At 56.3% G+C, this 26,847-nt stretch overlaps 13 protein-coding genes across 13 annotated transcripts; 7 read left to right on the top strand and 6 right to left on the bottom strand.

Moving 5' to 3' along the window:
• Window positions 1–479: 479 nt before the first annotated feature.
• SCHCODRAFT_02715903 (uncharacterized protein) lies at window positions 480–2,747 on the top strand (the record flags this gene model as incomplete). The annotated part of the gene is made up of 3 exons (XM_050347059.1): window positions 480–980; window positions 1,662–1,996; window positions 2,363–2,747. Coding segments are annotated over exons 1-3 (809 nt in total), but the record flags the coding sequence as incomplete, so codon positions are not given.
• A 49-nt stretch (window positions 2,748–2,796) lies between these two features.
• On the top strand, window positions 2,797–4,211 carry SCHCODRAFT_01206404 (uncharacterized protein; the record flags this gene model as incomplete). Its single annotated transcript, XM_050341238.1, has 2 exons — window positions 2,797–3,481; window positions 3,529–4,211. The coding sequence occupies 2 exons, from the start codon at window positions 2,797–2,799 to the stop codon at window positions 4,209–4,211; spliced, it is 1,368 nt and encodes a 455-aa protein (XP_050197563.1).
• Window positions 4,212–4,769: 558 nt separating this feature from the next.
• SCHCODRAFT_02517746 (uncharacterized protein) lies at window positions 4,770–6,666 on the top strand (the record flags this gene model as incomplete). The annotated part of the gene is made up of 4 exons (XM_003026864.2): window positions 4,770–5,925; window positions 6,062–6,101; window positions 6,148–6,280; window positions 6,322–6,666. 4 exons carry the CDS (start codon window positions 4,770–4,772, stop codon window positions 6,664–6,666), a joined length of 1,674 nt encoding a protein of 557 aa, XP_003026910.1.
• Window positions 6,667–7,340: 674 nt separating this feature from the next.
• SCHCODRAFT_02715898 (uncharacterized protein) lies at window positions 7,341–8,687 on the top strand (the record flags this gene model as incomplete). Its single annotated transcript, XM_003026865.2, has 1 exon — window positions 7,341–8,687. The coding sequence occupies one exon, from the start codon at window positions 7,341–7,343 to the stop codon at window positions 8,685–8,687; it is 1,347 nt and encodes a 448-aa protein (XP_003026911.1).
• Window positions 8,688–10,164: 1,477 nt separating this feature from the next.
• On the bottom strand, window positions 10,165–11,175 carry SCHCODRAFT_02715891 (uncharacterized protein; the record flags this gene model as incomplete). Its single annotated transcript, XM_050347058.1, is given in 4 exon segments — window positions 10,165–10,443; window positions 10,463–10,720; window positions 10,827–10,979; window positions 11,151–11,175. Coding segments are annotated over 4 exon segments (636 nt in total), but the record flags the coding sequence as incomplete, so codon positions are not given.
• A 62-nt stretch (window positions 11,176–11,237) lies between these two features.
• Window positions 11,238–13,198, top strand: SCHCODRAFT_02591340 (uncharacterized protein; the record flags this gene model as incomplete). The annotated part of the gene is made up of 4 exons (XM_003026866.3): window positions 11,238–11,244; window positions 11,304–12,593; window positions 12,671–12,807; window positions 12,855–13,198. The coding sequence occupies exons 2-4, from the start codon at window positions 11,308–11,310 to the stop codon at window positions 13,196–13,198; spliced, it is 1,767 nt and encodes a 588-aa protein (XP_003026912.1). The 5' UTR covers window positions 11,238–11,244; window positions 11,304–11,307.
• SCHCODRAFT_02641378 (kinase-like protein) lies at window positions 13,189–17,290 on the bottom strand. Its single transcript, XM_050346205.1, has 14 exons — window positions 16,971–17,290; window positions 16,780–16,920; window positions 16,326–16,732; window positions 16,034–16,220; window positions 15,893–15,976; window positions 15,733–15,826; window positions 15,324–15,483; window positions 15,067–15,224; window positions 14,680–14,958; window positions 14,238–14,627; window positions 13,953–14,186; window positions 13,765–13,898; window positions 13,552–13,714; window positions 13,189–13,499 (listed from the first exon to the last, which is right to left on the bottom strand). The coding sequence occupies exons 1-14, from the start codon at window positions 17,067–17,069 to the stop codon at window positions 13,354–13,356; spliced, it is 2,676 nt and encodes an 891-aa protein (XP_050197561.1). The 5' UTR covers window positions 17,070–17,290; the 3' UTR covers window positions 13,189–13,353.
• Window positions 17,291–17,769: 479 nt separating this feature from the next.
• SCHCODRAFT_02094333 (uncharacterized protein) lies at window positions 17,770–18,460 on the top strand. The gene has a single exon (XM_050341769.1). The coding sequence runs from the start codon at window positions 17,923–17,925 to the stop codon at window positions 18,391–18,393; it is 471 nt and encodes a 156-aa protein (XP_050197560.1). The 5' UTR covers window positions 17,770–17,922; the 3' UTR covers window positions 18,394–18,460.
• Window positions 18,418–19,085, bottom strand: SCHCODRAFT_02591335 (uncharacterized protein; the record flags this gene model as incomplete). Its single annotated transcript, XM_003026968.3, has 2 exons — window positions 18,824–19,085; window positions 18,418–18,692 (listed from the first exon to the last, which is right to left on the bottom strand). Exons 1-2 carry the CDS (start codon window positions 18,927–18,929, stop codon window positions 18,418–18,420), a joined length of 381 nt encoding a protein of 126 aa, XP_003027014.1. The 5' UTR covers window positions 18,930–19,085.
• A 555-nt stretch (window positions 19,086–19,640) lies between these two features.
• SCHCODRAFT_02641375 (uncharacterized protein) lies at window positions 19,641–20,197 on the bottom strand. The gene is made up of 2 exons (XM_050346204.1): window positions 19,916–20,197; window positions 19,641–19,887 (listed from the first exon to the last, which is right to left on the bottom strand). Exons 1-2 carry the CDS (start codon window positions 20,008–20,010, stop codon window positions 19,761–19,763), a joined length of 222 nt encoding a protein of 73 aa, XP_050197559.1. The 5' UTR covers window positions 20,011–20,197; the 3' UTR covers window positions 19,641–19,760.
• Window positions 20,198–20,658: 461 nt separating this feature from the next.
• SCHCODRAFT_02641371 (FMN-linked oxidoreductase) lies at window positions 20,659–22,126 on the bottom strand (the record flags this gene model as incomplete). The annotated part of the gene is given in 6 exon segments (XM_003026969.2): window positions 20,659–21,088; window positions 21,137–21,284; window positions 21,335–21,625; window positions 21,676–21,984; window positions 22,018–22,044; window positions 22,058–22,126. 4 exon segments carry the CDS (start codon window positions 21,943–21,945, stop codon window positions 20,661–20,663), a joined length of 1,137 nt encoding a protein of 378 aa, XP_003027015.1. The 5' UTR covers window positions 21,946–21,984; window positions 22,018–22,044; window positions 22,058–22,126.
• A 1,941-nt stretch (window positions 22,127–24,067) lies between these two features.
• Window positions 24,068–25,452, bottom strand: SCHCODRAFT_02705888 (uncharacterized protein; the record flags this gene model as incomplete). Its single annotated transcript, XM_050347010.1, has 4 exons — window positions 24,068–24,273; window positions 24,754–25,008; window positions 25,061–25,150; window positions 25,407–25,452. The coding sequence occupies 4 exons, from the start codon at window positions 25,450–25,452 to the stop codon at window positions 24,068–24,070; spliced, it is 597 nt and encodes a 198-aa protein (XP_050197558.1).
• A 526-nt stretch (window positions 25,453–25,978) lies between these two features.
• On the top strand, window positions 25,979–26,822 carry SCHCODRAFT_02094287 (uncharacterized protein; the record flags this gene model as incomplete). Its single annotated transcript, XM_050341768.1, has 2 exons — window positions 25,979–26,530; window positions 26,581–26,822. Coding segments are annotated over 2 exons (576 nt in total), but the record flags the coding sequence as incomplete, so codon positions are not given.
• Window positions 26,823–26,847: the final 25 nt, after the last annotated feature.

Below are 26,847 nucleotides of genomic sequence, written 5' to 3'. Positions count from 1 at the left end.
ATCTCAGGCGAACAGAGCGCCCGATATGTACTCACGAAACGAGTGGAACTCCCGACATTGTTGTTGGATGGCGCATCGACGCGATGTTCATAAGTTATATGCGCGGGTTTCCGGACGATTGTGCGTCAGGTTCTAGCAGATACTGATATACTTAGCAGAGCATTCTTCGCAGTTGTCCACACTGGCACGGCTGTTATGTAAATGATTAGTGTGCTGATCAAGCGTGGTCTCCGAGTCGACTTCAAGCACGGTGGTTCTTAGTTCTGGACGTTCTTGCTGTCTGTCTGTCTTCACCACAACCACAGCCCAATGAGTATACGCCTCCTATATAGCTCCGACCGCCCAGATCAAGCGAAGCTACTGCCGACATACCGTTGCGCGAGATTCGAACATGAGCGGCGAAGGACAAGGAGCGATTCCGCGGGCCGGACTTTGTGGCGCCGTGAGGGGATGCTGCGTTGGTACTTAGCGCTGGTTGACCAGAGCCACGACCGCCGGAACGGGCGCGCTCAGTAGCGCTGACAGGACAGGCTTCTGGAATATTGGCTAAGCGTGACGCTATATGGTGCGTGGTCCAGCTCTCTTCAACGCGTACGACTCTGACCGCGATGTGCCTTTAGCTGGTGACGAAGTGAGACGCGCAGCGTTCGCATCGACTGAGCACGTCTCGGAGCGCGATATTCACGAGAGGTGCACCTGGCCGTCCCTTCAAACACCCACGACACGTCTTACATAGGCTCAAACACGCCTCGATCACGAATACTCCAAGAACACGACACCAGCACGAACGCAACGACCCATTCTTCTTCCATTCTCGATACTTCCTTCAGTCTCCCTTCGACCATCAAGATCTTCGTATAACCTCAACACCTCTCCGGTTTTGTCTGCGGTATGCTTCGTCGCCGCGCCTCCTCAGAGGCCGCCCCGCGCGGCGCGCGCTCGCGCACGCACAAGTCGCGCCAGAGCGATACGCAGATCTTGTTATTCCGCCCTGTACACGTGACCCTACGTTCTCGGAGATTTCCGTTCCGCATCAATCTGTGACAGCGCGTAGCGCAAACGCCGTCCTCGCATTCTCTTACCCTCTCGCCATGCCCCGCCACTCCCCGCGTACCCGCGCTCGTCCACGACGGGAGGCCCCCGTCATCTACATTATTGATACAGGTGTACTATACGCATGGTCATGGACCTTTCCCATCATTGACGTTGGGTGGCTGCTTCAAGTGGCTTCCCTGCCCCCTTCAGATCGTGCTGACGGTCGGCCACTGGCGAGCGTAGTACAGTGTATACTGTCGGTAGACTATCTGTCATTCAATCAACCTTTACCTGCGATTACATACAGTGGCGCGCCTTCCCGGTGCCACAATTGAGAGCCAACTTGAATGGCGGGTGGCAATACCCTGATTGTCTAGTTAGGGTCTCCTCCTGTACTACTAAAGCTTCCTTTGAAAGTACATATGATTTTATAAGAGTCAATAAAGCAGTCTACACCCCCTTACTAAACCAATACCTTTGCCCTTGACGCGGTGGCGACTTCGCGGGACTTTGCTGCGTGACGACGTGAGGCCTCTCGGCTTCTCGGCAACGGGTTTGTTTGGAACACATGGAGTCACGTGTACAGGGCGGAATAACGGCTTCTGCGATACGCGCATGTTCATCAGCAAACGCGAGGACAAGCGCCTCAGCCAGCCGCCCCTCCTACGCCCTCTATTCCTCGTGACGAAGCACTTCGGGGAGGACGAAGAAGAGCAGCAGGAAGGAGGACATACCGACGCGCGGGGAGGAGATGCCGATTCTCGAAAAGGCGAAGCTTCGACATCCTCCGCCAGCGTGGGACCTTCGACGAGGCATCGTCGAGCACCGTCGACCTCGAGATCGACGCCGACGGCGCGGAAGTCGTCCGCCTCCGCGCGCTCTACCTCCCTCTCGCGGCCTTCGCACTCATCCGCAGGTCGTCCGTCTCGCGCGACGGCAACACGATCTTCTCTACCCTCCGGTACGCGCTCCGTTTCTGCATCCGCCGTGCGCTCCCCGAAGCCGGCTTTTGTGGTGCGCAAGGTGCATAGCCCGCCGTATCTGTCAACATACTCGACAGGGGAGAGGTCGACGCCTGTGAGCTCGGCCTCCGTGAAGCGGTCAACCTCCGCCAAGCGTTCACCCTCCGTTGCGCGACCGACGCTTCCGGCGGGTACGCGCGCGGCGTCAGGTACACATTCCTCAAGGTCGACATCTACGCCGCCTGCGGCCCGTGTGCTCGCACCGCCGATATCATTGACGGAGAAGCGCGTCGCAACATCTCGCGCTCCTCGCGCTCCCTCTACCACCCGAGGGTCGCGTGCAGGCTCTCGACCTCGTACGCCAGCTTCGTCCACTCGCTCGCAGACTCCCGCGTCGAAACCAACACCACCTGCGTCGCGTATCCCTCCATCGACGCCGAGAGGTGCATCGCAAGGACCGCCAGTCACTCCACGAACTCCTCGTACTTCTGCATCACCTACCAAGCAGATAGCGACGCCTACGAAGCAGTCAGCGACGCCAACGAAGCTGCCAACAACCCCGCGAACGCCCGCGTCGGGATCGAGGATACCGAAGGCAGCTCCTGCAACACCCAAGACGCCGGTGACTGCGCGAGTATCGCCTCCAGACCGTGCCGCTGCGCTCTCACCTGCGAGGAAGCTGCCGCGCTGGAATGCGAGCACGGCGGTGCCAGCGTCGCCGACGAGGGCGACTGGCGATTCGCCAAAGAGGGTCGCTGGCGGATCACCTAGGAGAGTAGGCAGCGAATCGCCGACAAAGATGGGCGAGGGGTCGCTGAGAAGAGCAAGCAAGTCCCCAACGAAGGTCGCTAGGGGTGGCGAATCTCCTCGAAGAGAACCATCGCGGCGTGCGGCGGACCCCTCTGCTTCGCCCTCGACTTCGCGCATCGGCCGCTCAGCACACCGCGCGCCGCTGCCGTCAACCTCCTCCCCTCGTCGACTGCCATCATCTTCCTCGTCACCGCGCAAGCTACCCTCCTCTGCCTCCTCCCGCATCCCGCAAGCACCCAGCGGGATCCCGCCCGTTCCGCCGCTTCCCAATCTTCCCTCTCTCGCTGGGATCCCGTCCCTCGGCGATATTCCCCTCAATGTACAAGGTCCGCGCTCGCCACCCGTCCCGCCGCACACACCCCACGAGCGCGCGGTGCCTGTGCCGATCCTGCGCGTGCCGAGCACGGAGGGGCCGGTAAAGATGTTCTATGCAGCGTCGGTGATCTCGATGTCGACGGTGGATGGGGAGGAGGGGGTGGTGGGGGATAAGGGTGAGGAGGGGGGCAAGGGAGAGGAAGAGAAGAAGTGGCTGTGCGATGAGGTAGAGGAGGAGGGGTTGGAGCAGGAAGAAACCAGCGGTCATGAAGCGGAGGGACGCGTGCATGATGTGTATGATGTGCATGGGCGTGAGGAGGCACGAGAAGCTGACGGGGAGGAGAGCGAAGTGGAGGAGGGTGCGTGCTTTTATCACGTTGTGAACATGAAACTCATGAATCTTTAGGCGCCGATCCAGCTGGAGCAGAGGCGGCGAGCTCGCCTGAGGTCTCGCCGTCTCCACCAGCGTCTCCTGTACTTCAGGCAGCTTCGTCGCCGTCACCTTCGACCCCTACAGCTCGGTCTCGACCGCCGTCTATCGCTAGTCCTTCGACACCCGACGCCAAGCCGGAGGCAAAATCCCCTTCTTCGTCGCTGCATCAACATCCCTCGCGCTCACCATCGCCTCAGATGGCATTGACTTTGCCACCAACTGTACCATCGATGGCGCAAGCAAGTGCTGAAGGCGCATCCTCGCCGGCACCTGTCACTGCGGCTAGCGAAGCGATTGCGTCAACAGATGATGCATCGTCTTCTACACTACCACCTTTTGCGCTCTTGCCTCCGAAGACGGGGCCCTCGAGTCCCCATCGTCACGAACAGAATATTGCAGCAGCCGCGGATGCCGGGAGCTCAGCGCATAGTTCGGCCGGTGATGCAGCTGGGCTCGATGAGGCTCAAGCCCTCGCGGCCGAACACGACGACCATAACGCGCATCTTTCCGACACCGGTCGTCGCATCGGGCGAATCACTGTGCCACCATGGCTCGAGGGCAGCGTTCCTTCGCGCGATCCGCGGATCCGGGCGGAGGTGGAAGCGCTTCGCAAGGCGGCGAAGGTCGGGAGGGTGAAGGGCGCGAAGGAGGCTTGAGGCACTCACTGTTTCTCATTCCTTGAGCTTTGACGAGAATTGCGCTTCGATAAGTCGTGGTGTTTTGGGTGAGGCAACCATTGCGTGCATGCGGGATCTCGCCCTTCTGTGTATAAGTATCGCTTTCGCTCTGTACCATGTAACTTATATCGAGTCAGCTTATTGTAGATGAATGACCATGACCATGCCAGCTACGGCTGCAGATGAATGTGGGGGCCTCACCTGCACCTGCGAAGAGGCGAGACTGAGTATCTAGGTTTCTTCTGCACATTTCCAGATATCCTCTTTCACCGGATTCTTCGCCCTCGGAGATCTTTCGATGATCATGCACTGCTATCCAAACTGATCCGTGCAAGTTTCGAACACTATCCAGGATTCGAACGTCCGTCAGCTCGGTCGATCGCGTCACGCCTTTGTCACGCCTTCCCTCTGAAGCCCTTTGATCAGCCCTTGATTCGGACGCATTATACCAGGTCAAGAGTCACTACTCAGACGATTGTGCGTGGCTTTCTTCCTTTCTCATTCCATGTGTACATACACGATCATAACAGCTGCATCATGAATTCGATTCCGTCGAGCGCGCGGCTCAACCGCGAGATGAACGACCTGCAAGTGCTCTGCACGCTCGCAAACGAGCTGGCGGGATTCGTCCCTTTCTCTCCCGGATACGACCGTAGAAAGACTTCCGCCAAGATGACTGCCATGCTCATTGCGTACGATCGTGCTGCCTTCTCCACCCTTGCTTGCGATCCACTCCTATGCGTGCAACAGCGGCGCACTGACGTGATACGCGTCGTGGCGCTGTCCATGGGCACATTCTCCTCGGTCACGAATGTTTGCCGCGAACTGAAGGACATCAGTGATGTGCCGGAGCAGATAATGCGCACATTCTGGCCTCGCATAGTCGTCTGGGGCGCCGCGCTGCATCCTACGCACGGGCACCTGACATTGGCTGGATTTGATACCAAGCCGGCTTTGGGGAGCCTTCTGCAGGCCTACAGCATGCTCTGTCTTGACAGCATACCCATTCTCAAGCCATTCCTCCACGCGAACTCGGCCTTCGTCTCGGAAGCCCTCGATCTATGGCTGTATTTCCCGAGATACCTCCCACCATCGAGTATGGAAACAACTGCGATGGTGACGAGCACTACGCATACCATCAGGGCTCTATTCAAGACGCTTGTAAGCCCCAACTCCAGAATGCCGGCTCACGACAGGCCCACCAGCGAGGACCGGACGCTCTTCGTCGCCGCCCTACGCCGCGTACTTGACAGGAAGCGCGACCTCTTGCTCGCCATCGCCGCGCAGACCAAATTCATGATCAAGTTGCGCGATGTGGCTTCCCTGGCAGATCTCATGCCAACTACGCAGGAATCGTGGTCCGTCTACTTCCGCGTGGTCATCGATCTCGTCGCTCTTCCGGACTTGAAAGGAACGAGTATACCTGGAGACACCATCACATCCATCGTTATCGCAGGCAGGAACTGCTCGAAGGAGCGAAAAACTGGAGAAGGTGCTATGTGCGCTATCTACTTGCTCGATATATTGTGCCGCAGCGCCAGATCGAACCGCCCTCTCGCGCGAGCCGTTCAGGCGGGACTCTTCGACCTCTTGCGCGCCATCCCCGCGGACTGGAAAATAGAGGAACATGATATCTCGGACCTCATTCGACTCGTCTGCTCAGGGATACACTACGCTCGGGTCATTCGCGCAGGTATTCACCGTCATCCTCGGAGCATCGATGTTGCGCCGCCACATGGCGCTGCTGTGGACGGACAAGCTGTGACATGGGAAGATGCGGCACGCCTCTCAAATATCGCTCGCTCGCTTTATGACGACTTTGTCGTTAGAAAGGGATGGCGCCAAACTATGGTCTGTCACGCAGGAATGGTAGGTCGCTTACTTGCTGCTTGCGAGTACTGCTAACGCTCTGTAGGGTCCTCATAATCGCCTTGTCGAGGTCTGCCCATGCGGGGACACATTCTACTGCTCAGGAAGCTGCCAACGGATGGACCATAGTCATCATCGCGAAACTTGTTGTGGATACCGGAAAGCGTGGGGTTTGCGAGGTAAGTTCATCCCGTACCATCACTTGACTTACACTAACAAGCCGAAAGGCGCTTTGTCCCTCGCGGATACGCTTCTGATCTCTGCTGTCGCTCAATTGTATGTCGCGCGCAACAGGAAAGTGCTCTCGAGAAAAACAATGAAGCTACTCGCGCGACAAGATCAGCCGGGGAGACCAATCGTCAAGCAGGCCGTCATCTACATCGATCTGACCGACGTCCTTCCCGAGGCGCGACACGAGGTATATGCTAAGACTTCGTATATCCCAGAAGGGGCATGGGGAGATGTGTTGATAGAGGTTTCCCTTCGCGTCGGAAGGAATTCGATCACGCGGACGTTGCCGTTTGCCTACGACTCTAAACTCCTCGATATCTATGCCCGAGTGTAAAACTATCAATCTTTCACCCAATTATGCCTCACAAGAGGATGAGATCGCGTTTCTCTCCAGCTCCGCCAGTGCCGAGCTCTCGAGCACGGAAGAATGGAGGGAGGACTGTAGAGTCACGACAAAACACCCCGGGATCCGAACGTCCTTTGGGACGACCAGTTGTTTGATCTTTTCTCTTTCTTCGGCTCTTGGCTCCATCGCTCACCATATCAGAGCCAGCGGTCGAGGACTGGCCCTCGATTGAATGTGAGTGGCTTTTGATCTATCTTCGGTGTATGCATGCTTATCGAGTGGATAAGCTCAGTATGATCCCAATTCCGCCAAGCGTGCAGCTCGAGCGCGAGTTGGACGAAGAACCTTGATCACCCGCACGTTGCCTTTTGTGTATGATGCTGGACAACTTTAGCCATCTGAGTTACTGTACAGAAAGCTACCTCGAAAGTGTCTGATATTGTTCTCTCGCCGTGGATGCCGACGAGTGTGTGTCTGTTCGACAAAGATGAAAGAGCTCACGTCGGGATATGCCGACGGGCTCGGTCCGAAGAGATATCAGCGCTAGATCAACCTTGTCTTGACCTTTCATCATCCGTGAAAGTGGCGGTGGCTAGAATGTGAGTGGCAAAGTTGAGAGCACTCATCATGTTGCTCACCCGACAATTACAGTTCACTAGAGCATGGAAGAGTTTCTTCGGAAACGCATACGCCTACGACGGGATAAGGAAGAACTTCAATTGCTCCTCAGGCTCGCCGATCAGCTGTGCCAACACAACTTATTCTCATCAGGAGACATCCTTGCGAGCACCCTGAAGCAACTGAATGCTATTCTCAAAGACCCGGGTCGCATCGTCTTCTCCACACTCGCCTCTGATCCGCTGCAAGTCGACTTTGAGGACCTAACGGACTGCTTGGACGTGGCGCTTCTATCTCTGGACGTCTATGGAGCTATCTCGAACGTCAGCGTCATGCCTCGGATGAAGCCTCGCGACACGGTCATCTCGTCTGTTGTGCGTGCATTGCGACCACATGTCGTCGCGTGGGGAGCCGCATTGCACCCTGCCCATGGACGCTTCGCAAAGACTGGTTACGACCTCGCGCTTGTAGTACGAAAGATCGCCATGGCGTATCATCTGATGCACATAGCGAATGCAGACGATGCGAAGGAGTTCCTGCACGCGCACCCTACTTTCATCTCACAGGCGTTCGACCTTTGGCTTCACTGCTCGCAGTACGTCCCACTGGCTCCTGAATCTACGGATACCGTCACCTCAATAGTCTCGACCGTCATACAAATCTATTCCCAACTCGTTCACTCGCTAAGCTCTCCCTCGGCTGAGGACCGCGCCCTCTTCATCGACATCCTTCGGCGCGCTTTGGGCGGCAAACGCACGCTGCGCACGGTCATCATCTACCATACCAAGTTTTTCGCCAAACTACCGCACAGGCCTACTGTCATGGGTATCAGTATCAACTACCAGATCTGGAAGTATTATTTCACCCTCATTACAAATCTCGTTGGCCAGCCGGAATTCCAGCAAACTAGCGTCCCGTCGAAGACCATCTCCACCATTGTATCCGCTGCTCGGCGATGTCTAGAGGCTCGGGAGACCACAGACGGCGCGTTTGACGCCATACGCTTACTAGACATACTCTGTCGCAAGGCCAATAGCAACAAAGCACTCGCTCGTGCCTTCGGTGCTGGCCTCTTCGACCTTCTGCACGATCTTCCGGCATGTCCAGACGATCAAGTGAGCGCAATTTCCAGCTTCGTGGATTATGCGTGCGCCGGCCTGTACCAAGCCCGAGTCATTCATGCCTTCATCCGCCATCACCCTTCGAGATTCAATATATCGCGAAAGGCGCTACCATCGGGCAATCACCTGGCGACATGGAAGAACATAGCACGTGTTTCGAACGACGCCCGCGCTCTCTATCGTAACTCGCGGAAGGAAAAGGAATGGCAGCAGGCTATGCGTTGCAGCAATGACAAGATGGTGGGTGAAGTCGCTACGTGTCGTCGGTGACCTCTAACCTCGTGTAGGGTCCCCACAACCGGCGCGTGCAGGTCTGCCCGTGCGGCGAGGCCTTCTATTGCTCCGGCAGCTGTCAGCGTATTCAATATAAAGAACACCGCGAATCATGCTGTAAATACGACGGACCATGGGGACTTCGAGGTATGTCGTAGTCTCTTCATACTCGTCACTTTTATGAAGACCACATCAGGAGCCATATCCCTCGAGGACACGCTATTTATCGGCGTCGCTGCGCGACTGTTCATCTCCGAAAATCTTGCCCAATTAAGGAGGCAGCTGAAAGCGATACTTACAGACCGTTCAGATCGCGTCAGCCCTCCTCTGTATGAGCAACCCGTCATTTCCTACGACATGACGAATCTTAGAAAGGGAAACAGTGTAGTTTATCTTCGCACCTCGTACATCCCGGACGCGTCGCCGCGGGCGCGAACCACCGTCTTGGTTGAGGTATATCTGCAGGCTGGGAAGGTTTTGATCACGAAGATCATTCCATTTCAGTGAGACCTTGCGCACTTCGGTATATCTATATGATCTTGCATTAGGTAGACCCCTTTCTCGAGAGCCATTCGAGGCTACTGTAATTAGGCTGATAATGTCAATGGTTTTCAATCCTTTTTCGATAGTTCGAGGTCTGAATCGCGAAAGTATAGCCGCGGATTCCGGACCTGAGAAGCGTGTTGAAATCCACGCCTGATTGAACTCGACGCAGCGCAAGCTGCGCCCGGCTGACACCTTGCTCGCGAGGCAAGATCAGGGTTCGAACTGAGGTAGGTCAAGCGTTGTTTGTACATATGTATTGTGACTAGAGAAGCGTCGGCTTCGCCTCCTGACGACCTTGCTTGCCAAGAACACGAGAGTATGCGAGTATGCGAGTAGTCTCAGAGTGTCTCAATTGAAACCTAACTACGGACAAATGGTCAAAGGCATGAAGAACAAGTCGGACAGAGAATATCTGGGTGGCACACACCGCATGCGCGATTGCACGGTCGACGCTATCGAACGCGTCGGCGTTGCCGAACGCAGACGTGAGGGCTTCGGAGTCTTTACAACGTAGAAATTGTAGCGGAGTGAGACTCGGAGGACCATTGCCTCGACTGGAGCCGAGGAAAGATTTGCGTACTTTCGTGACTACAGACTACGGGCATAAAAGTCCCCAAAGTCGGGCATGTGTGATGACTGCAGAGGACGATCCGTAATCTAGGCAACCTCGAGCAACGCCGCCTAGCTGACCCATCTCTCCTCTGCTTGCCCAGGTCGACAGGCTGAGCTGTCCAGCACATAGAAGCTGTCCGTGAAATGCTCCGAGTTGAGCCTGAAATTACTTGGTTGGCTCTATTGAGAACAATCATACCACCACGGCCTGCACCCAAATCGACAGCTACGCCTACACACCGCCAACGTGTACCGTCATCGTTGGCGACCACAAAATCCGACTCCGCAAGCACCACTTCGGCAGCTGGTTTCCAATCCAGTATTTCTCACTCTGGTACTTGTACGTCTCCTTTGATCCCTCTAAATTGGTGCCTACCGAGAGCTTACTTACCACCTCACCGACCGCGAAGTCGATTTGTCTCTTCAGGATCGAGACGTAGTACTTGCGCGACACGACAAGAGTTCTCTTTATCGGCATGAACACGGCGCCGCGGGTGAGCGAGGGAATGGAGTTGCAGGGCCGCATCCAGCAGTACAAGGAAGGTCAAGGAGCGGCAAGGGACGTCGACGGAGGAGGCATCAGACATTAACACGACTCAAGGATCTCTGGCAACTCTGCGCGGTCTGATTGCGTACAAGAGAGGTCGAGGTTTTCTTGGAAATGAGGGGCTTGGAGGGCGTGATGCTGTTGATTTGCTGCCGGGACGCGAAGGTCGAGTTGAAGAGAGACGACCCAGACATGTTGGAGCACCAGGAAACGCTGAATATTTGCTTTGACGGCCGGATCAGACGCCAGGAGATAGAAGCGAGCTTAGTCATGGGTCGTCCGCTGGCAGCGACTGTCCGCTGTGGGCGGCTGTGGGTCCTTGCGCCTCTTGTCCACGTGATTGGAATTGTGGGTCCGCTTGGCCGACCAAGAACGTCATTCAGTCCTGCATGCGCTTTCGAGTTCTGGAACCTAGCGCGCCCATCAAGAACCCGTCATCCGCGCAGCAGCATTGGCGTCAATACGCGCTGTATCGTTTGGAGATTTATTTAAGGCGCCGGTTACCTCTCGATTGAGCAGCGACGTTGCTTGCAATTGGCCGCTAGAGTCGTATTGGATCGAGTTATGTTCGCTGCTGACTGCAGCTGTGCAGGAGAGTAGAGCGAGAGAATTACACGTAGATGGTTGAATACGAGTCTCGTGGTCAATGGAGTAATGGAAAGCGATCGGTGGGATCTCGATCGAGCCTTATCCAGGTGTTTGTACTTGAGTTCAAAATAGAATCCGATCAGCGAATTAAGACCCCTCCATAAGACCTTGCAAGCAAGGTAAAGGACGGAGAACAAAGGGTCTGCAAGAGGCCGCGCGAGCAAGGTAACTTGCCGTCTTCCCTCATCTTCTGGCCGCGATGTGAGTAGAAAGATGGACCTTCAAATGACATCGATATAGTTATACTAACATGGAATCAGCATCATGGAAGAATCCAGGCGAATAAGTGCCCGACTCAAGCGCGAGAGAGAAGAGCTTCAATTGCTCACCTCGCTCGCGGACCAGCTTTGCGATATAGATCCATTCCCGCCAGGGTACAACTACTCTAAGACGCTGAAGAAACTGGTTGGCATTCTCGAGAAGCCGAACCGCACCGCCTTCTCCAGTCTCTCGTCGGACCCGGTCATACACAGCATCATGGAGCAGAATATCGAGGTTCTGGACATCATTGGTCTATCTTTCGAAGCCTTCGGGGCCATATCGAGTGCCGGACGCGACGATAGGATGACAAGCACGGTGCCCTTAACATCAATGCGGGCGTTGTGGCCTCATATCATCCGATGGGCAGTCACCCTACACCCTCCACTCCACCGTCCAACACTGCCCGACGGCGGATCGACAGTGCGTAGAATTATCAGGGCGTACTTCATGATGAGTCTAGAGGGCACACCGGATGCGAATGTATTCCTGCAAGCGCATCCCATCCTCATCACGCACCTTATCGACCTATGGCTCCGCTTCCCTCAGTATATCGCTGCGTCGGAACCAGACGCTCTCGAGACCGTGGGAATGCCAATCAGTCTCATGGAATCACTCCATCATATCCTTGTCCGCAAGGACACGTCCCCCTCTGGTGACGATCGCGCGCTCTTTGTCAACCATCTACGCCGAGCTCTAGGTGGCCAGCACACAGCCTACACCGTCATGGCTCAGCACACGAACTATCTCGTCCGTCTACCGCACAAGCCGGCCTTCATGGACTTCCCTATCCAACAGCAGATCTGGGCGGATCACTTCAATCTCATGATCAATGTCGTCAGCATGCTGGAGTTCAAACGCGCGCGTATCCCAGGAAAAGCTGTTTTCGCCGTCGTCGCAGGTGCTACGCGCTGCCTGGACACCGTCGATACCCGTGAGGGTGCGCTCCTCGCCATTCACCTGCTCGATGTTCTATGCCAAACGGCTTCGAGCAATAAGGCGCTCGCATACGCGATGGAGGCGGGCGTCTTCGATGTCTTGCGCAAGCTCGAGCAGAGCGCGTCGGAGGGGGCGCATCTTGATGGCCATATAGCTGGCTTCATCCACTTCATCTGCGCCGGGCTTTATCAGGCGCGGGTCCTCCGCGCCTTCATTCGCCGTCATCCTAGGAAGCTCATGCCGAGGCTCAAACCCGTACCGCCGACTGAGGTGTCTTGGACAAGCATCGCGACCATCTCTGACGCCGCTCGAGAGCTATATCGACAGTCGCACGATCTGAAGGAATGGAAAAAGTCCACGCCGTGCTATAACGAGGGGATGGCATGTATCGTTGCTTTTCTATATATCCGGATGTTTGATTATTATGCAGGGACCTCATAATGAGTTGGTGCGAGTTTGTCCATGCGCGGAGGTGTACTACTGCTCGGGTAGCTGCCAGCGGCTGCACTACCCTATACATCGAGAGACTTGCTGTCGAGAAGCCGGGCCGTGGGGTCTTCATGGCACGTCGCTCGATTCATCCACGCATGTCATAGTTCTAACGGCTGCTCTAGGTGCCATCTCCCTCGACGACACATTCTTCATCTGCAGCTCCACGCGATTTTTCATCATCACCGCGTTCTCCATGATCAGGGAGCAGATCATCGAGGCGCTCGCATCACGACGGAAAGCCGTGAAACCACCACTGGTAACGCAGCCGGTCATTTTCTTCGATCTCACGAATATTCTTTCCGGTGGGCGAAGCCAGGTGTACCTTCGCACGTCGTACATGCCCGATGCGACACCGCGTGCACATAGTACCATCCTCTCAGAAGTCGCTCTGCGGGCTGGAAAGCACTCAATCACAAAGACCATCCCGCTCATCCTTGATCTTGAAGACTTCGGTATATCCCAATGAATGTGTAGCTTCGTCATATAACTTGTAAAATTCCTGACATACATTGTAGAAACGGATGGTCATAGAGTAATAGCGTGCGCATGTCCCATGATCAAAAAGCAGAAGGCGGTGAAGATGTAGTAGCAGATTGAAGTTAAATAAGTAGTCCATAAGCCTTAGGTCGCAGGCGCATCCCACGGTGCTGGTACGCGAGGCGCGTCCGAGAGATTCTCGTCCGCCCTCACATCGTTCATGCGGTCTCGGTCATTCATCTTCATGCGCGCGCGGCAGCGCACCAGACGTAGCTTCGTACGTTTGATCCCTTAAAGTAAGATCAATACATATCTTTCACACAGACGCGCTGAAGGACTCACAGGTCGCTACCGTCTCGCTGTCCTCCCGCAAGAGCTCGTTGCCCGTCTGCAGAAGCTCGTCCTGCAGCGCGTAGAGGCACCAAAGCGACTCCTCGTAGAGCTTCTCGCATTCGTTCGGTGTCGTTGCTTGATCAAGAAGCTCCTTACGAGCGGCCAAGCGACTCTGTTAGCGGAGTTAGCTAGATATCATCAATCAAGCACAAGTCAACATACCAGTGCCAGCGCTCTGTCGTAAACGAGCTGATCTAGCCAGGTCCTAGGTCCGTTGTAATTTGCGGGCAGCCAAGTCTTGACCAGCTTCGCGCGCTCATGGCATTTCAGGAAACGTTCGCGGAACCAGCAAAGCGCTCGTAGAAAGTCAGACTGGACCCATGACTCCCAACGAAAAAGGCACAGCTTACCATCGTCGAACCCTTCGCTGACGACGTATTCGGCGTCGGGATGGTCCTCGAGCATCTCATCTTGATGCAGGCTCAGCTCATCGATGCCCTTCTGCGCGAAGCCCATCAAGAGTAGGTAGACGGCGACACAGGTGACCTGCAGTAGGTCAAGGCTTCGCTCGTTCTTACCGGCCAATCCTAACCATACCGCATTATACTCGGCCTCGGACTTTGCGTCTCGCCTTTGCGACGGATCTGAATCAAAGATGAGCTCAAAAGATCCTAAGAAAGCAAAGGACAACTTACTCTGCCTCGTCTCCACCACGCACTTGTACATCTCGTCCGCCCAATTGGTCAGCACCTCCGTCTTCTGCGCGAGCACCTCAAGCTTCTCGAGCAGCGCATCTTCCCTCGGATCGCGCTCCTCGTCCGTGTTGCGGAGGATCTGAGCCCTTCTGGGAGACGATGCGACGTCCGCATCTCTGGATGGTGTTGCATTCGCGTTGTCAGTGGGAGAACGAGACGGGGAGGCTTGCGCGTAGTCTGAGGGTGAACGCGAGGGCGTGCCGAAGAGCTTTTTGCTAGCGAGGCTGAGAGCGCGGTTGAGGGCACTTGCCGCCGCGCGTGAGGGACTCGATCCTCCCGGCGACGGCGGTGGGAAGCCTTGATTGGGTGGTGGAGGGAAGGTCGTATTTACTTCGTAAAGACTAAGGTCATCGAAGGAACATCCGAAGCCTCGACCACTTACCTCTCGTACTCGGCCGCTCCTGCAAGAACTCCGCCGACGGATCCTCGTCCAGTACCGGCGATCCCATCTGCGGCGTACCCTGCCCGCTATACGTCGACGAGCGTCGATGATCCGGTCGTTGCTGAAGCCCGCCTGATGATCTTCGCTCGACCATCGACGGTTTCCTCTCTCCGAGGGACGCTTTCCTCCCGATCTCCCGCGGCACGCCGTACGTAGATACGCGGCGGGCGTGGAGTTGTCGACCTTGTTGGGATGGTCGGCGCGAGGGATCGCGGATTTCTGCGAGGGCATTCGTTAGTTGATCATCAAATACATAGGGTGAACGATGGGCGAGATGGTCAAGCGCTACGAGAAACGCCATGGTAGAGCAACGTGGATGATGCTTACGGTCAACAGCTCTATCAAACTCAAGCGCCTGTGTATCGTCGACGAGAACGTACTCCTCCGCCTCTGCGCTCGATCCGTCGACGGGCTCTGAGTTCGGTGGTCGGCGTGGCGGTCGCGAAGGCCCCGCGAGCGATTCGAGGTCTTGTGGAGACGCTGAACTATCAAGATGTTAGAGCCGAGTTTAGTTGGCCTGGTCGTGAAGGCTTGTTGCACGTCCGTATGCGGTGAACGCGGAGGGGTCATGTGGAGATACGTACCCTCTCGCTTCAGGAGTGTTCTCGTCATCTCTCCCGACCAACGATTGCCGCCTGAAGTTGAACTTGCTCGGCGGGATCATCGCATGTGGGTCGAGCACTTCGGGCGGGATGACCTTGTGGTGGTCGGGGACGGAGCCGGTCCAGGCTGGCGTGTCGCGTTCTGGGATGAGAGGGATGAGCGTCATGTACGACGGATGAGCCAAGTAAGCATTATGTAGGATAGGATGAAGGCCGTGAAGGACAGGATGAGTACCATGTAGAACAGAATGAGCGCCATGTAGAACAGGGCGATTGCCACATAAGGGGTCAAGAAAAGCGAGGTCAGAAGGGGAGCGAAATCCTCAAGCGAGCATCGCGGGGAAGGAGAGCGACGAAGGGCGTCAGATAACAGGATGCGATTACAACTCACCTTCGGCTCCTGGCTCCTCCTTCGGCGCTTCCGGCCTGGGGAACTTGCTGTTCTGCATCGCGGGGCTGCTGAAGAACTGCTCATAGTCGGCGCGCTGAAGAACGTTGGTCAGCCTACTCAGGCCCTGATGTTCACGAAAGTGAAGAGAAAGGACGCTCACCTCGATGGGCAGCCGCCTCAGCAGCGCGCGGATAAGGTCCTTGATATCCTGTGGCACCGGCTTCACGTCGGCGTTCTTACCGGTCTGACAAAGATCTCAGTTCACGTCTTTCTCTCGCAGAAGATCACAGAAGCAACTTACCTGCGGCTCCTCATCCGGAAACCTTATTCCCTTCGACTTCTCGATCTTGTTGATCAGCTCGATGTGGTTCTGCGCGCGGAAGGGCGGCTTCCCGACGGCCATCTCGTAGAGGACGGCGCCCGTGGACCAGAGGTCGACCTTGGGGCCGTAAGGTTCGTATTTGAGGATCTCGGGCGCCATGTAAAGGCTGTGAGGGTGTTAGCAGGTGTTAGCAGGGATTGGTTGGTGGGAAAGAAGCGAGAGATGAGCGAGGAAAAGGGGGGAGGGAGAGGGAGAGAGAAGGGCGACTCACGGGCTCCCGCATAGTGTCTGCGCCATCATCGCGTTCGGCAAGCTGCGCGCGAAGCCAAAGTCGGCAAGCTTGAGCACCGGTACTCCCAGAGGGTGACCGCGCTTATATTCGTCCTCCCCCGCCGGATGGAGGAGCAAGTTCTGCGGCTTGATATCGCGATGGATGAGCTTGCGGTGGCGCAGGAACTTGAGTGCGCGGGCGAGCTGGCGGAGAAAGGAGCGGACGACAAGCTCGGCGAGCCCGCCAGATGGGGGGTGCGGGTAGTATTGTGGCTGGGGGTGAGGGTTGGCGGGAGTGGGGAGGGGTGTGTACTCTAGGCCGTCGACGCGGCCGCGCTTCTTGATGTAGTTGGTGAGGTCGCCGCCGGCACAGTATTCCATGATTAGGTAGATGTTCTTGGGGGCGCGCTAAAGGAGGGTAAGAGTGATGTTTGAGGCGAAGGGAGGGGACGCACGATGATATCGAGGAGGCGGGTGATGTGGCGGTGGGAGAGGGACTTGAGGATGTCGATCTCGAGCTGCAGATTGTCGAGCAGCTTTCCCGTGCCAAGCGTCTCGCGCTTGACGGTCTTGATCGCGACCTGCTTGTGCGTATCCTGGTTGAGCGAAGTGAGTAATGGGACCTGGGGAAGTACAGGCGACGCACCTCATTGTACCCCTTGTAGACGACGGCGAAGCTGCCCTTTCCAAGGTGTCCGGTGACGACGTACGGCTTGATCTTGTCCTCTTCGACGTCTCTGTCCATGATGGTCGAGTTCAAGTTGCTGAGTGGTGGCTGAGCGTCGAGCGCGCGGCCTCGAGGCGCGGTGGCGCAACGCCTGAGTCGAACCGAAAGAGGTGCTCTGTGACGGCACGAGCTTCGCGCTGCAGAACCTGATATTCCAGACCGCCAGGAATGTGAGAGCTCTCTGACAATCCCGGGAAGATGAGGGGAGGGTTCAAGTCCAGGAAGTGCAACATTGCACCTTGAACATCGCCGATTATGCATGTCCTCGGACGTCCGAGGATTGATGACGCGCGCCACATGACGCCACACGACGCCACAAATTGACTGGACAAGAAAAACTCAACTGATTAATTCTTGTCCTGCACGTCGATGTGCCTGCGAACTGTTTTCCACATCGTCTATGGCCCAGCAACTACTTCAGCTCTGAGCGCTCATATGAATCTCTTCTCCTTCAATGCCATTGTTTCTAGCAAACAAGATCACAGCCGTCCACCTTGGCGGCCGCTTTGTCGCTCCTCCTGCTGGCTCTTATGGCTGCGAATTTCAGCACGCCCAATGCAATAACCAGCATCACTTTCTCTTTGCATATCGCTAGCGTCAAACCCTCTTCCTAGCCGACATCGGGACGTCCTGAATCCACGCCGAAGCAAGATTGGCTGAGGTTGCTGAAGGCCGTGCAACAACGATCCTTCGTTGGGAGCTGGAAATAATTTCTCCTCTTTGAAAAACTAACCTGCTCCTTCGAAGACGCTCATGTTACACGCTCTCTGTATGCGCCCCTTGCTATAGGAATTCTAGGATACGTCCGCGTGCCGATCTTCTAGGAGTTCTCATGCGCCGCTGAGGCTTCGAAGGGCCCGACTGTCAAGATATGCACTCAATATTGGATATGTCAATTTCTAACAAAAAGGCTAGACTCCCCTGCAATTCTCTGAATATCGCAGGATTTCCGCGAGGCAGGACCGTCCTCCGCCGATTCTCGCGTGGCCTGGATGTGCGGATGATGTATCATAACTGGCGCTTCGACGGCGCGTCTTTCACTCTAGCTAATCTTCCGATGAAAAGACCTTACGCCGGACGGCACTACTCCTTGAACCCAGCTGCGCTCAAACAGCGAATACATGTGCGCTCGTATGCGTCGCTTATCCTCTGCCTGTTCAGACCGCAAGAGAAAACATCGTCTTTCTTTTTTCTGCGCGTCGACCGCGCCACCTACGTTCTGCGAAGCTTACAAGCGCCCATCTTCTACCCCCTGCGTGAAATCGGCCACTTGAAGAGAATCTATACGATCATCCGATTCGAAGTCAATGTCGCTCCCGCCGGTGTGTATGTTGCTTGTTGATCAGGCGCTATGTCGGTGTGATCGTTACAGCACAGGAAATGTCACCTTCCTCGTGCGATGGCAGGTTTCTATCGCAGCAAGTAGTTCGTCACCTTCGTCTTGGCCTTCCGCATCCTCCGCATCAAGGTCTGCTTCTACTGCAGAAGCAGCACCGACAGCGTACTCTGAGCGCGAAGGCGCTTGTAGCCCACGTTTGGACTCGTCAACCTCGCCATCCGAACCGACAGACGAGCGCGAGGCCGTGCCCGAGTATGCGATGCGCGAGCCAGTCGGAGAGCCAACAGCAACGCGAGCAGCGTCTGTTGCGTCATGAAGGTCAGTATCGGCTTCGGCATCGCGTCGACTTCGTCCGCAATGTCTGCATCCACGTTGTTGTGCGTTGAGCGCGCCTCGCTGACACGTCGAGAGCAGGATGCATTGTCCGAAGGACCGTCGACGGCGGCGGCAATATGGGCGATGTACAGCGCTCTTTTACGAGCAGTACTCAAAGGGCTGGTACTTCCGAAAGCTCCTCGTCTTCTACGCGCGTATCGCATGCTCGACCTTTGTGCGTTCAAGATAACTCACCAAGAAGTCTAATTTTCGCAGCCTCCAGCACTGTGCACCCGAGACCGGGTTACAATCACCCTACGACTACCAGGAGATCTGGTTGATGCACCGAATGCCAAGTTTTCCGGGTGGTTTTTGGGTGACGGTACGGTTACAGCTAGGTGATTTTGATTTGAGGAATTTCGTCCCCGAATCGCACCTTTTCAGCGCTGTATTGCTTGTTACTGGGCAATTTGGGGTATATACCATCACTCCGACGTGCCACAGTCATCTGCTTCTCGACCCGCTCGCTATGGGGTGCTGTGTCCGAGTATATGATATCGTAGGATCCTTCGAGAGGTTCTGAGTGTATATTTCATCTGCTAATCAGTTCTCGATGGTATTTTTCATGCTACAGATGCTCCTTGGGCGCATTCATAAGCGTTGTGACCGTCTTACAAGGTGCCCAAAGCAGGATAGATCCAAAAATCCGCAAAACGTTGGTTAATGCAGATCTCCGAGAGAAGATGAGAGGCTTGGTTGGAGTAAGACTTGAAATATGTGGAGAAGATCCCTAAATCCACCTTGACAACGGAGCATAAAGCGCCAGGACATCCAAAAGTGAGTTCAACCGTGATCTGTCACGCGTGTGACAGCACGTCGCGGCGTGACGTGGCTCCGTGAAATCCCTAAGTCCGTCTTCTCTTGTACCATCATCCCCGACGGCCACGACCTCCAGCAGGTCTCGCATCGCACACAATATTGTGCACCGTACTCCTCCCTCTTACTGACACTGGCCGCCATCAAGCATAGACCCAAGCCGCAAGCCGCAAACCGCTCTATAACGCGCGTACGACGCGCGCGAGGTTCGCCATTCGGATTGCTGCGACGCGGTACTGGTCTGCTGTCGCGACATCGACACCCTTCAGCGCACTGGCGTTATGTATCGCGATACCAGGTGCGTCACTGACACAGCCCACCGACCTGAGCTTACGTCGTCGTAGCCGCGTTCTGTACACCGCGGAACCAGGTAGCCGTCGATGTACTTTCGTCATGCGCCGCATTCTTACAGGCTCTGCCCAGCGCCATGCCCTTTCCCTGCCAACAGGTCTCCCCCTGCCTAACGCAACGATCGACTCGATGACAGCCCTTTCGCGGCCAGCTCCCTGCCCTCGTCCCTTATCGTAGGCACACGTCTGTTCATGCCGTGTCTTCTGTCGTGGTACATTGTAGTAGTCCTTGTAGATACAGTATGCAATAATATGATTTCCCCCTTCAACGCGAGTGCGTGAAGCCCGTTCCGCTATGAATACAACCAGGGAACCTAGTGAGATAACAAGGACCAGAATCACTAGTCTTTCGGGTGCTGATATCAGCTCGGTTTTGGGTCAATCACGCCTAGGCGTTCGGGTTGTAGGTACCCGACCTTCACCAGATTAATTCACCCGAAAGTCGGTGTGTATTCAACCCAAATTTAACCACAGATTCACCCGTGGCCAGTCACCCATTTTCCGGGTGACACAGGGTGAATTTGAGCCGTATTTCGAGAGAAATCAACTGTATTTATGGGTGAAAGTTCGGGTGAACGTAACCCGGTTTTGGGCGCACAGTGCAGAGAGTCGTATGATACCAGCATCACACAGTGGGCTTGGAATACAATGGTTTCCTTTGTCTATCAATGGCAGTATAAATCTGCAAGTCCACTGGCCCGATGTAATCTCTCAGTCTGCAAATCTGCCTCACAACTTCGACTGCTCCGCCGTCTTCTCCGCAAAAGGATAGTCGGTGTACCCCGTCGGGCTCGCATCGCCCTTCAAGTAGAACGTGTCACGGTTGTACTCCGTCAGCGGGAGGTTGTGCCGCCAGCGGAGGGGGAGGTCTGGGTTCGAGATGAAGTACCGCCCGACGGCGATGATGTCCCCCTTTTCCTCCGCGGTCTTGATCGCCAGCTCGCGCGTGTACGCGCCCGCGGTGATCAGCGGCTTCGGCGCCCAGAGCTTGCGCAGGAAGTCGTTCGACTCGCGCGCCTCGAGGTCCTCGTCTCGGAGGATCGCGAAGCCCTGCGCGCGCGGCTCGACGAGATGGAGGTAGGAGAGGTCGGGGTGGCGGGTCTTGAGCTCGTTGGCAAAGTAGGAGAATTGGGGGAGGGGGTCGGCCATGCGCATGTCTGGGAGGAGGCGTTAGGGAGATGGGGGGATGAGGTGACGCGACGCACCTTGGAACTTCCCCCACGGGCTGAGACGGATGCCGGTCTTGGACGCGCCAACAGCCTTCACAACAGCTTCGACGACCTCAAGACCGAAGCGCGAGCGGTTCTCGATCGACCCTCCGTACTCGTCCGTCCGGTGGTTGGATACGTCTTGCTGTGCGATAGGTCAGTCCTTGTCTACTTCGCCGAGCACGCTGCACGCACCAAGAACTGATCAATGAGGTAGCCGTTCGCGCCGTGGATCTCGACACCATCAAAGCCAGCGCGCTTGACCGCGTTGTGTGCAGCGGTCGCGTACCACTGCACGTACTGCTTGATCTCAGGCATGGTGAGCGCGCGCGGGGTCTCGTCGTGGCCGGTGAGCTTGATCGGGGATGGGGCGACGTAGTCGAATGAGGGGTCTTCTGCCTTCAGCTCAGCCGCTACAGCCGCGCGTCCCAGAGCCCAGAGCTGGAGGTAGACGAACGAGCCTTCGGCGTGGACGGAGTCTGTGACCTGTGAACATGTGAGTTGGATTGCCTGTGAGAATGTCTCTCGCCGCGCACCTCCTTCCACTTGCTGATCTGCTCGTCGCTCCAGATGCCGGGGACGTTCGTGTAACCGCCGGCCTGCGGGGCAATGAAGGTCGCTTCGGTGATCAAGAGCGTCCCAGGCGTGCTCCCGCGCTGTCTGTAATGCTCCTTCACGTTCGGGAGGGGGACGTGCTCGAACTTGGTAGCTCGGAAGCGCGTGAGAGGGGCGAGCACGATGCGGTGCGCAAGCGTCACATCGCCGACTTTGACCGGCTGGAAGAGCTTGGGGATTGCGGAGGACATGATGGGGAAGATCGCTATTGTGAGTTCCCAGCCATCGTCCCGCCATTTATCCAGAGTGATCGCGATGTTTCCGAGCGGGATTTATCATCATGGATGTCGAAAGATGAGGAAGCATGCGAGCCAGTTGGTTCCGGACGCGGCAAGGAACGCGGAGAAACATGGACAGAGGCGCGTCGTCGTGAGAAGCTGCCAGCTGCCAGGCAGGCGACGTCATGGCTGGTCCCGCGTTCGTGTTCGAGTCTCGCGCTCAGTTATACTTTGGCGCGAGGGCGAGGCGGCGGGTCGGGTCCGCGTCCAGGTAAGAGCCTTCGGCGAATCACCCGCGCTTCTTCCTGCGCGCCCCGCGTGACGTGACGGGAGTTGAACCGTCGCGTTTCCTTTTTGGTCAAAAGTAAGAAAATTCGCATGTACGACCTCCTCAAGGTTCTATCTCGCCAACCAGGCTAGCTGGCGACTTCGGGTAAAGTGCGTTACATGCGTGTTATCTAAACTAAGAGGTTCTCGAAGTTACAAGCTGCTGCTACCACTCCTCCCCCTCTTATTCCCTCCGAACTCGGTGGGAAAGCGTGACATTGGGGCTCGAATAATTGTGTAGGGACGCCTTCTTGGTCATTTCTTGTCGCTCAAAGGCGAATTGGGAGGGTGTGGTCAGGCCTACCTCTCTGCAAGATAGCTAGTGCATACCTACCCTCCCCTCCCCCCCTCTGATTTTACTCTCCCAGTCACTCCCTCCTGCCACCAGCGCCCGTCATCAAGGACCCCGCTCCAGCCGTCCTCCGAGCTTACCCGCACATCATAAATCATCCGACAGGCACACTGAATATTCCCCGATCTCAGTTGAGGGTGTTGAAATGGTCAGGAGTCGCCGTGGCCAGTCCTTCGACCATCGTACCACTGCTCGAGTACTCCCATTTTGTCTTCCGTGAATATCCGGAAACTGATCTCGGCCTGTCGGTGGTGAGGGTTATAAGGAAGGCCTGTGAGACGGTTCTGCTCATGCTCTCGAGCTGAATACACTGTGCTACGAGTATCGATCAGCTACGAGCTACAAGTATCAGTAAGCTACGCGCTACATGCTCATCTGGCAGTGTCGACTATGTGTAAGGTAGGTGGACAGGACTGCACGAGCGGGGGTCAACAAGCGAGACAAGAGCGTTGAGGAGTGGCATGTAAAGTCAGTCAACAGGCGACGGGCAAGACTGGCCATGATCGAGGCTGTCCAGAAGTCGAGGAGGATGATACGGAGTCGAGAAGACTGAAGGGAGGATGAGACAGAGTCGAGAAGGCAGAAGGGAATATGTTGAGATGGTGGTGATGGTCGAGGCTTCGACCCGGGGCGAGTAGACCGGAAGGCGAGATGAGTAGCCCAAGTCAGGAGCTGAGAGTCGAGACATGCAGAGTTGCCACAAAGTCATTGATTCGGGAATACGAGTGCATCTAGGCTGCGGTCAAAGTTGGAGGAGTTGCGAGCAAGCACAAGCGAGGCACGACCAAGCTCAGACGAGTCATGAGCAAGGGAGAGTGAGTCGAGCGAGTGAAGGGTGAGTCGAGCGAGTGACGATCGAGTCGAGCGAGTTACGAGTGAGACGAGCAAGTTACGAGCAAGCTGGGAGAGATCAGAACAATTAGAGAGCGAGTTATAGCTTCGACATGTCATATTGCATAGTACTCGGCATGCAAGAAGAGATTACAGTGTCAGCCGAGCGCTCAAAGAGTCGGAAAAGCGAACGGAAAGTCCGAGGAGCGCTCGAGGGTGAGAAATGAGCTGGGGACGTTGTCTAAGCGCTTGAGGGGGGAAGGAGGGCACAAGAGCATCGCTCGGGACAATCGGATGGCGCTCAGAAGGCCGATAGAGTATTGCGGGGTCGCAGAAGCACTCGGGACATTGGAAAGGCGAACGGAAGATCGATAGAGCGCTCGAGGGCGAGTCAAAGCGGTCGGGACATCAGAATAACACTTATGAACATCTCGGGTAAGCGGGGCTTCCATGCGGCGGTCCAGACTGTATGGAGTCGCTTGGGGACGATGGATTGTTGCTCGCTGGATGGGAAGTTTTGAACTACGCTCGGGAGGCGTCGGATAGCTTCGAGGGGGGTCGGACAGCTTGAGGGGCATCGAAAATTTAGAGGGACGCATCAGCCAGCGCGGATGAAGCGTTGAGTAGCGCAAATGAAGCGTCGAGAAGCGCGAGAAAGGCGCAAGAGAACTCGAGGCCAGGGAGGAGGGTGAGACAGGGGGCAGGAAGCGCGATGGAGGACGTGCTCGAGAGGAAGCCGGGAGGTGCGCTTGGAGAGCGTTCGAGGGGGAAGGCGAAGGCGTGGGACGCGCCTGAGAGCGAAGGCCATGGCTCAGCACGTAGCTCATGAGAAGGAAGCGAAGCACGTACCTCATTTGCCCGCTCGGCGGACGAATTTCTATTGCTTCGGCGCTTGTTTCGGTGGGAGGCTGATGTCGAGAGAAAGAGGCAGTCACCGAGGTGGTAGGGACCGTCTTCAAGGTGGAGCGTGATTTATCAAGCAGAAAGCGCGTCGAAGAGCGCGGTAGTGGAGATCTAAGCTTGAAAACGAGATGTTGATCTCGCGCGAGAATGAATTGACCTTGCACAAGACGGAGGGGCGTGCCGAAGCGTGGTGGGAGCTTGACGACGCTGGCGAAGGATGAACGGCGTGTGCGTGCTGCAGACGAAAGCGCATGTGGTGGGAGAGGACTTCCTCGCTCGCCGGAGAGCGAAACGTTTCCTCCGAGCTCAGCTCGAGGATCTAGAGCGTCCTAAGCATCCAGGTCATGCGCGAGAAGTTCGAGACGCACCTTTCGACCCCCGCGACGCATCAGAATCAACCTGCTCGTCAGGTAAAGCTTCATTGCTGCGGCGCGAATTTCGAGGCTTAGGAGTGGCCAGAGGGCGTTGCTCGTAGATGGTGAGTGCGCGAGGGAGGTTTGTCGAGGAGGCCAGGGTCGTGTCGGGGCGATACCGGATTTCGGCAGACGGAACCTCCAGCTCCAGATCTCGCGACGGAAAACCCACTCTCGTTTCGCGCAAAAGAGTCATGTCATCGCCGAAATCTGGACAATCTTGAGCGCTCGTAGCTTCGCTCATAGAAATCATACCACGAACCTTGTTCGCTGCTCCACGGACGAAGATCCATTGCCTCAGCGCTGAACTCGTCCTTGATCGAGGTGTGCGTCGATGAGGGTGAAGTACCCTCTGAATATTCGAAGGGCGAAATTGAGGCCGGCGGGGAGCGAGGAAGGGTTCGACGACGGCGAGACGGTCTAGATCAATACGATTGGCGAGAACTCTGCGTTTGGAAAGCATAGCACGTACCAAATACACCCGCTCGTGAGTGAAAGATCCATATATTCATCGACTTCGGCGGCCTGCGCGTTGGAAGCAGCTTGAGCGTCGTAAATTGAGGTTGACGGGGCACGTCAAAGGATCCGAGAAGGAGCGCCTCGCGCACTGTTGTCGCGCGCGACGTCGACGAAACGACGTGGTAAGGAGGACATGGCGGCGCGAAGCGCCGCCCTCGACGGGTAGGCCGGGCCAGGCAACGATCCGAGAGCACAAGGCTCGCGGGCGAGAGCCGGCGAATCATCATATCTCACGCCGTCAGGGTCGCGGGAAGGCGAGAAAACCTGCCAAAGTCGGAAGGTTTTGACGAGAAGCGCCTCGGAGGCAACAAATCAGCATTTTGCCCCGCGCGGGGAATTGGCCTAGACCCTGCCGGCGCGGGTGCCTGAGTCGAGGAGGCCTTGTCCTTGCGAATACACGTGTTTTGGGCAGCGGGAAGTCACAGAGGGGAGCGTCGCGCGCGGGGTCTCCTCCCGCGTCCCCGCAAAGTGTCCCTGCAGTATCACAGAAGGAATGAATGCTATTGTGCTTGGCAGGCCGCAGAAAATGAGTAAGAAGACCCTAAGATGTCGCCAACGTCGTCCGCATAGTAGGAGGCGGTTGAGGCGGCGCCGCGCAGACACGGGAAACGACGGTGACGGTCAAGATCAACGAGCGCGCCGTAAGCGCCGGGCGCTTACCGGCTTCCGCCCCGCGCCGCCGACTTTCGGCAATTTCCGACCGCGCTGTCCCCGCCGCGCGTTTTGCGTCCTGCGTCCATCGCCATCGCCCCCCTCAGTTCTGACGACGGTATTCTCGTCGCCTGGAAGTTTCATAGCCATCCCCAGCGAGGGGAATGGACACCATGACGAGATCCCTCAGAACCTCCTGACCGACACGCCGGCTGCTTCACAACGCGATCTCAGGGTACGACACCTATCCCCCATACCGCTAACACCCGCGATGGGCTCCGACGTGTGCCAGAATGACCTGAGAGACATTGGGGAACGTCTTCCTTGCGTTGATGGACGGGGAACGCACCGTCTCTTATCGTTTCAGAAGGTCGAAGCCGTCTGTACTGAACCCGACCTGGATATCCTTGATGAGCGGTCATTTGGCGGAAATATCTGGCCTGCAAGGAATGAAGGGGGGAACTCGGGCGAGCCGAAATATGTATACGCGCCTCTCACCCGCTGCATATGGAGGTCAGCAGGACGTCGGGAAGGCGAATTTGAATATGTGGCGTCGTTTTTGGTGCGTTCGTACATCCGCCATCGATGCGCGAGCTGACCGTATAAGTATAGGTATATAGTCTAGGAGCAGTGTAAATGTCTTTGAGAACGTTTGGGCTGCCCCGGCGTCGTCCCTTAGCTGCAATACACCACCCTCTCGTCCTCTACCCACCTATTTCCCATCACCAACGCGCTAGGTACAAAGGGTCTCAGCGCCTGTACATCCCTTCGAACACATTACCTAACACTCTCGGGCCATCCTCTACCCTCCAGGCCCAGCCCTCGCGTCTGAATAACCGGATACCCATATGCCGCCCTTATGCTCGCTCAAAAGTTCGT

Source organism: Schizophyllum commune (genome assembly GCF_000143185.2).
Source record: "Schizophyllum commune H4-8 unplaced genomic scaffold SCHCOscaffold_13, whole genome shotgun sequence".
Lineage (NCBI taxonomy): Eukaryota > Fungi > Basidiomycota > Agaricomycetes > Agaricales > Schizophyllaceae > Schizophyllum > Schizophyllum commune.
This window is presented reverse-complemented; position numbering and strand designations above follow the sequence as displayed.